Source organism: Pinus tabuliformis, chromosome 3_1 (genome assembly GCF_031772625.1).
Source record: "Pinus tabuliformis cultivar Carrire ecotype Pingquan chromosome 3_1, CPIR1, whole genome shotgun sequence".
In the NCBI taxonomy this organism is placed as follows: domain Eukaryota; kingdom Viridiplantae; phylum Streptophyta; class Pinopsida; order Pinales; family Pinaceae; genus Pinus; species Pinus tabuliformis.
In genome coordinates this window covers 171,292,619-171,300,956 of record NC_142301.1, presented here as the reverse complement: position 1 = coordinate 171,300,956, position 8,338 = coordinate 171,292,619, and the positions used below count along the sequence as shown (strand labels likewise).

Below are 8,338 nucleotides of genomic sequence, written 5' to 3'. Positions count from 1 at the left end.
CTTTCAGGAAATTCGCCTTTGCTTGAGGGTTCTGTTGAAAATTGAGTTACATAGACAGAGGTTTCAGTAATAGGGTTGGGTCTTCGGAATATAAACCCATGTCATGATCCATATTTGTCAAGAAGTTGTTGGATTTTCTTTGCCGCAGATTTTGCATGTTGTTATGTTTCTTTCAGCAATGTGTTGATTATACCAAGATGAAGCATTTGAAAGTCTATAATATTGTTTTGTGTATGGGTAGAAAAAGATGAAGGGGAGATAGTGAATTATGCTCTAAATGTGGTTATATCTAGTGGGGTCTTGAGTGTAAATTGTACACACTACAGAAAATTGCACTTCAAGTGGTGTTCAAATTTATAACATGAACTGTCGCTCATATGTTTGGTCAATATTCGTGTTTGCTCATTTGTACAGGGATTTTCAATATTCGTGTTTGCTCATTTGTACAGGGATTTGAAAAATGAAGAAGTGGGACTTCATCAATGAGTTGGAGGTTGAGGACCCAGAAGGAATGACAGAGTTTTTATATCTTGATATATCTCCTCAAAAGAACACTCGAACTTCTGAACATAACCCACAGCCACATACTTTTACTGCAGTGCCCTATCTTATGCAAATCCGCCCTGTAAACAATGGGAAACATGCAGGAACGTGGCACAAATGTCCATGATTGAAGTGGCCACAAATCAGCTTTGATTTTCCTTGAAAGATATTATCATGAAAGGTACTTCGAGCTTTCGCATCCTTGGTAGAAGTAATGAAGGAACTTCCTTACATTTATTTTTACTATGCCGTTAATCAAGTGTGGAAAGAAGTTGAACATCAGACCTCACTTCAGCATTTGTGGGATAAATTGTTCCTGGAAGATTGCTTTCAAGAGCACTTTAATAGAAGAGAGCTGAAGGAAAATATAACACTTCCATACTTGATTACTTGGGGAATCTGGTCAGTGAGGAATGCCAGGTTTTTTGCGGATGTCTAAGTGCCTACTTTCAAAGTTTCATTACAAGTTTTGATATGGAAGACATATTAGAGCTAAGCTAAAGGTTACCTATATTGTCTAGAGTCTATTTCTATATTAGCATGTTTTTTTTTAGGGATCTTGGACATATGTTGATATGCAATATTAAGGGCAGCCCCTTCAGGAACAACAAAAACATCTGTATCATTGATTTAGATGCACCATACTTCTAATTGGAAATACCCAATCATATTTTTGTCTATACATAGTTTAAGGTTTAAATTCTTAATGTTGCTGCAACAACAAACACTCTCCCAAATGTGTGCCCCCAAGATGTCTGTAAACAACACAAAAACTAACCATATAACCTACCAGCAAAGAAATTAATACTCATGAATTTGCATACAAGATAAAATGAAAGCATGAAAAACACATCAAATTTTCATTTGACAAACAAATGGGATGTGAAATTCTAGATCTAGTCTTAAACAAGGTATTGAGTCAACCATGAAAAGTGTTAGGTTTAGAGACTAATATCATGGGGAAGAGTGTGGTTGAATTGGAATGGTTTTTCTAGCATTTTCATACAATTTCGCATGCTTATATATGAATACCAACTATTGATATTATCATATAGATTTGGTAAATGATAAAACTATAAATGTTTAGTTCTCAATTTTATTGTCCACTTTCAAAATACATTTTCGGAACTATTGACATCTTAATTTTAGGTCTATTTGTCAACATATTTTTGGATGAAAAAAAAACTGCTATGAATATGAAAATTTTAAGTCTGGTCACAAAATCAATTTTTTTAGTGATTTTATGTTTTATAAGAGATGCAAAATTTCATTTTTTTTAATTATTTTTTTTTTCAAAATAAACTAAAATTTTTAAAAGTAATATTTTATAGCCGATATTCCTATTAATTAAATAAAAATATAATATCTTACAAAAATATTATAAAATTTATTAAAAATAAAAATAAAAATTATAAAATTATAAAACATTTTAACTTACAAATAATAAAAATTTTGAGAACTTTTAAATTGTGAATATTACTACATATAGGCCCCCCCGGTAGGCCCCCCTTCTCTGCTGAATTTTAATGATAAATTGTTTTAACTCTCGGGCACTATACTGTGCTAATAAATAGGTCCCCACTTTCTACCTTTTCCCAAGAGGAGAATGTTACCTACTTCAATGGATTATATAAAAAATTTATGTCTGAAATAAACTAATCTTTAGCTGTGGCTTGCCTGAGTTACAAGTCTTTGAAGCCAGGATTCATGTAGGTATATAGTTGATTGTGCGGATGCTGACTACTATGTATTGGTTGGATTCATCCTCTTCCACATTTTCTTATATGTAATCTACATGTCCATAGGCTTCTTCGAGAATCAATGCTCTTTATAGAAAAGGGCATTCACATGCACATCATGTCGTCTCTGAGAGCACTGTTTAATATGCTTTTTCCAGACTGTTTGCATTTAATCTGTTTTGTCCGAGGCTTCTTCAAGCGGGTGCAAGGCATGGCTCTGTCACTGTTCGATGATTGTGCATAAGTGTCACACTCTTTGTGGTTGCATAAATTTAGCGTCATTTACAGTAATGGAGTTGTCTATAATGCGACTTTTTGAAGATTCCGGTGACGGAATCCGGCGGAAGAAATTGAGGTCAAATCTTGATTTCTTGCAGTTAAAATGGTTTTTTAACTACATATTTGGATTCAGCACCCTGAAAAACCCCTGGGACGCTTTCATTGTGCAGAAACTAGCTATCAAACTTGCGATTCCAATAAATTCCTGCCTGATTTCAACCGGAAAAATCCGCCGGAAAGGCTAAAAAGTCGCGTTATAGACAACTGCTACAGTAATTACTAATAACAAGAGTACGAAACCTGCCAACAAGAGCTCCTACAAAGAAGTATAGGATTGCTTCTGCCGCAACAATATTGAAACTAACACCGGACTCTAGTGCAATACCACTATATTCACTAATTTGCATGATATGCCGCAAGCTGAAGGCATTGCATCAAGGTAGGCTCACCATGTACTATGCTTTTAGAATGATTATGTATAACATAGAGTTTAACAGTGATACCTGAACAGTATTATGGAATGATTATGTATAACATGGAGTTTAAAAAGAATTTAGAGGTCAAAGAATTGACCCTTCTCCTGACCCTCAGTTTTAGAAATATTTCCAAATCTGCAATTAACATATGTTCATGGCACCCAATAAATATGTTCACTTTTAAATACCAAACAGAAAAAGAGAGATATAAATTCCAAAACTTAAACATTCTGTACAAAACATCAAAGATATAACCATCTTGTGACTCTTGTTTGATTAATTTGCCCATAGAACAGCAACATACGCTGATTTGTAGAGGGCTATGGCTGCAACTGTATTTAGTAAATGTTTTCAGTGTAAGACTTGCTTTGCTTTCTTCATGTCATAAGCATGCCTTCTTCATTCAATCCGTGGCACTTCTCCAGTACTCCCCCACCTCCCAACCGTAGTTTGGGACATCCAGAGGCATCTAACTTAGTCAACAACCGCAAATGTTCAGCACCTTCCAACTCTTCTATTTCATCGCACCAGCTAACATCTAGCAGTCGGAGCTTTGACAGCTGCGCCAATCCTCGTATGCTTTTCAGCTTCACACATTCAGATGCTCTCAACTCCTCCAATGAGACCAATGTTCCCACACTTGGCAGCTCCTCAACTTCTCTGCACTGGCTGATGTACAGTATTTGAAGTTTTGCAAGATGACAAAGCCCGTCTATTTTGCTCAAACTAGAACAACCCAACAATTGCAGTTTTAGGAGTGTGTTTGGCAATGTTCCAACCTCCACCAGATCACTGCAAAACCCGACGAAGAGATGCTGAAGGTTGGGACAAATACCATGAAGAAATGATTCCTCATCCTCGTCCTCCGACCATATTTCTGTGCTTAGCACTCCGAAGTCTTCACTGCAAGAGAAAAACATCTCAGACTCTTCGTCAATGGAAGAATCCAACTCTCTCCCCCCTCTGGATTTTGTTAATGTTTCTCTTTCTCCTTCAGCCCTTTTAAAGGGAAGTTCCCGTAACGGACATCCAACTACTGTCAATTTAGTCAACTGAGACAACAGCGCAATGGACTCGGGCAGCCATTCCAATTTGTTGCAGTTGAAGAGACTCAATTCCTTCAAGTTCCTCAAGTCACCGAGTGAGCGCGGCAGCATTTCCAGAAAAGGGCTTCCTAATACTAGAAGCTCCAAATCCCTTAGGTTTCCAATGGTGCTCGGCAATTCTTTTAAAGCTGTAGACCGCAAATCTAATTTTTTGAGGTAACATTGTTCTGTGGCATGGGAGGGCAATACTTCAATTTTTTCACAGTGGGAGAGATCCAGGTGTTCAAGGCTGATGATATCTCCAAGAGTTTCGACAGAAATGGTTAAATCACAGCAATACTGTAGATCAAGATACTTGAGCCGAATTAAATTTCCGAAGGAGGTTGGGAGCATTTGCAAATTCGATGAGTAAGACAGATCGATGTGTTCAAGGTTTGTTAAATTCCCGAAGCAATCTGGCAGGAACTTCAATTTTGAACACCCAACTAACGTCAAACTCTTCAGTGACCGCAGATCACAAAATTCGTCTGGCAGTTTTTCCAGATCGGCGAACCTCTGTCTTGGTAAATTTCTGACCGAAATCACTTCCAGGAGCTTCAGCTGCCCTATGGACTCTGGAAACTTTGAAAAGGGACCAGTAATCTCCAACTCCCGCAATTGCAAAGGTGCCTGCAAAATGTTCACATATTTCAACTACAATAAAGATGTGAATGATTCCTATCGCTAGAACCCTTCATGTTCGTTTGAAACCCTGTTAATAGCGAATAAACACAAAGTTTAACCGACAATTTTTTAGTTACCTGTGATTCGCGTAGCCACAATGTTTCCAGTTCGCTCCCTGCCATTTTCAAAACCCTTAAATTCTGCATGGGAATCCAAGAAGGCAGGGAAGAGTAGGGATACTTGTAGCAACGGAGCCATATGAGATTGGGACAATGCAACCTCCTCAAAATGTGTTCCAGGTGACCATCTTCAGTATCAAGAATTTGTAGCTTTCTCATACCAATACGGCCATAATGTGTATTGTATGATCTGAGTGAGGCAAAGTTTTCATAATCATCAACATCACGATCAGCAGCAGCAGGAGCCGTCCTAATTCCCCACAATTCGGAACTGTCCTGTTCATTTCATAAAAACTACCAAGAGTTAACATAAAAACTAATTAGCACTGACAAAATGCAGAGACTTTTACTAGTACTGACTAATGTTGAAGGTTTTAAGGTTTGAGTAGTGGAGCACTCACGAATGCTTCCTCTAACAGATCCAGCCCTGTGGGATACCAAAAACGATGCGGCACAGCGATCTTTCTTCCCATATCTCTAAGGGAATCATCCATTTGTAACTTATTTTCATTGTCTACAACCACAAGGCACTTGCTTTCCAGATTTTGAAGCCCCGCCAAACTTTTCCATCCTGATCCATCCCATTTTCTTATTGCAGTATCCTTGTCTTCTTTTATAAAAAAACAGGCAATATCCAAGAATATACGCTGTTCTTCTCCTCTCAGAGCGTCATAACTAATTCTGAGTCTGTCCATTGGGTCAATTGTCCGCTGGAGTTTATCCAGTTGATCTTCCCAGTAAAGCTTGCGGTTGTTTCCATAAAGAAGTGCCCCGAAGACTTTTAGATATAAAGGCAATCCACTGCAAGAAGTTACATATTTATGTACCAGATGTTTAAAGCCTGGAAATGGACTGGGTTGGCGGAAGGCATGCCAGCAGAAAAGTTCTCTGGAATGCTGTATATTAAGCCCTGTCAAATGATAAATGGATGCCTCTGTTACTCCTGACCTGAGGAGGACGTCCTTATGCTGGGACGTAATCAAAACTAAGCTATCAAAGTGAAGTGCATCTATAGCGGGCAAAATTGCATCTAGTTGATCCACATGATCTATGTCATCTAAAATCAAGAGGGCGTGAGAAGATGAGAGATATCGCTTGAGAATCTCCCTCCCTTCATCAACGCTTTCTATATCTTGGTCCAAAAGAGTCAAACCAACAAGAAGATTTCTCTGCAAAGACGGTAAGGAGTTTCTAGCGCCATATTCTCGCACCTCATAAAGAAAGCAGGATTTGCGGTACTCTGGACTCTTCCTATTGAAGAGTTCCTTAGCTAAGGTTGTCTTTCCTACTCCACCAAACCCCACAATTCCCACAACCTGAGGTTTTCCACGGTGCTGCTCCTGCTGCAATAGAATTCTGTTTTCAAAATCTTTAACCGTTTCATCCAAACCAGTTGGATATTTGGCTACTTTCAAGACTGTTCTTTTCACATTCTTTGATACATGTTGAACGACCTTATCTAACAACTCCCCCTGGTCGCTGGTAATTTACGAGAAAATAAGTAGAATAAATGGGAAATTTATATTTATAAAAGATAAAAGAAATACCATTAGAGAAGGTTGAGTGCTCACCCATTACATTCTTCTAGCTCGAAACCGCTTATGTCTGCAACACGAGAAAGGGCTGCTCTCCAGGATTCAATAGTGGCGGAGTTGAATCGCGGCTTTTCTTCATCAGTTCGAGAGTCGTATACTTTCTTCTTTTCTAATTTGCGGAGGGCTTTAGCATATACTCCATTTCCTTCCCGAGTCCTCCGAAGCTGAGCAGGCTTCACATCATAGAAGAGGGGAATAATGGTTGCTCCCGACTCCAACATTTGGACGAGCTCCTGCAAACACCATTTTGAATCTGCGTATCCTGCCGAGAAAATGGCAACATGGACCGAGGCGGTTCGGATCGCATCTTCTATTTGAGATGTTAAACGATCTCCCTTTTGCAATTCGTACTGGTCCAAAAAGACTTTGAATCCATGTAAACGAAGGCGACGATAGAGCAAACTGGCGAATGTTTTCTTCACATCGGGTCCCCGATGATTTATGAAAACATCGTAACAGTAACTGCTTTCAGGCAAAGCAACGGGGGGTGAGGAGGAAGGGTCGATCGCAAAGGCAAGATTATCGTAATTCGGAGGAAGACGACTTTCACTTACAGCTCCAGGGTAGTTCCGGGGGAATGGGATTGCAGGGCCTGGGTATGCCATTGCCAATTAGACTATAGAGATAGAAATGATAGAAACGGGAATCTCAGAAGCCGATAAATTCTTGACAAGATTGAATCAGAGGAATTCTGATGTAAGCAATTATCATCCACATCGCTTTGCTGCCTACAAATCTATACTTCGTAGCATACGCACCAAAATCAGATGGACACGATTATTCGTTATCTGGGAGATGTTATCCTAAACTTGTGGTAAATAAGAAGAAGAAGACCGAATATACCAAGTATCGTTCAGGATCTTACTTGGCTTTTACTTGCAATAATACATTGCAATCTGACACAGATCGATCCTCTCACACTGCAATTGATGAACAATAAAGTGATTTCTCACTTGTCACCTACAATTCAAGCGTCGAACTTATCTAAATTGCGCAGGTCGCTCAAGCCCCTTACGTCTCTATTGCAGGTTCCGTTACCGTCGACCGTAGATAGAATGATTCGCTGTCGAAGTCAGAAAACCCCAAGGAATGGAGTCGTCGTCTACGGAGGCGGCGGAGGCATAGGAATTAACCCTACTGACGAGAGTAGTTTAGAATCTGGACAAAATAAATTAAAAAAAATTGTAGAGGCACTGTTTGAATCATGTTGGAAATAGATACAGTACCATAAAAAATTATAGGACATCTAAAATTATGGACAATATAATTTAAAAAAAATTGTAGAGACACTGTTTGAATCATGTTGGAAATAGATACAGCACCATAAAAAAAAATTTAAGACATCTAAAATTATGGAGTTTGAGAGATTTCACTTGCATTTACAAAAGTTACTGCTAAATTTTTTCAAAATATAGCCAAAATTTCCATAACTTTCAAGGCAAAAAAATAATTGTTAGACTACAGGGCCTAAGGAATACCATCCTCACATGTCTTTTCCCTGTATTTACACAATTTAATATAACTTTCAAGGAAAAAAAATAATTGTTAGACTACAGGGCCTAAGGAATACCATCCTCACATGTCTTTTCACTGTATTTACACAATTTAATATATGGGATCATATTGATGATTTTGTACAAGCCAATTACATCTTGCAAGTTCTGTCCATACCTACACAATTTAACGTATACTTACCCAATTTAATGTATGGACAGATTGATAATTTTGTACAAACCAATTACCGCAACAAATAACCAGCCTGCCATAGAACATTTAATGTTTCTATGGACGTTGGTTCGTCATATATGCCCATAAATT

At 38.4% G+C, this 8,338-nt stretch overlaps 1 protein-coding gene across 1 annotated transcript; it reads right to left on the bottom strand.

The window, feature by feature from the left end:
* Positions 1–3,124: 3,124 nt before the first annotated feature.
* On the bottom strand, positions 3,125–7,611 carry LOC149186348 (disease resistance protein Roq1-like). Its single transcript, XM_089410974.1, has 4 exons — positions 6,497–7,611; positions 5,327–6,404; positions 4,884–5,201; positions 3,125–4,752 (listed from the first exon to the last, which is right to left on the bottom strand). The coding sequence occupies exons 1-4, from the start codon at positions 7,123–7,125 to the stop codon at positions 3,415–3,417; spliced, it is 3,363 nt and encodes a 1,120-aa protein (XP_089267100.1). The 5' UTR covers positions 7,126–7,611; the 3' UTR covers positions 3,125–3,414.
* Between the last annotated feature and the right edge of the window lie 727 nt (positions 7,612–8,338).

Coding starts and splice junctions, on each gene's coding strand:
- LOC149186348 (XM_089410974.1), bottom strand. CDS start 7,125: ATGGCATACCCAGGCCCTGCAATCCCATTCCCCCGGAACTACCCTGGA. Junction 5,202..5,326: donor ATCTGTTAGAGGAAGCATTC/GTGAGTGCTCCA, acceptor TGAAATGAACAG/GACAGTTCCGAATTGTGGGG. Junction 4,753..4,883: donor TGTGGCTACGCGAATCACAG/GTAACTAAAAAA, acceptor AACATTTTGCAG/GCACCTTTGCAATTGCGGGA.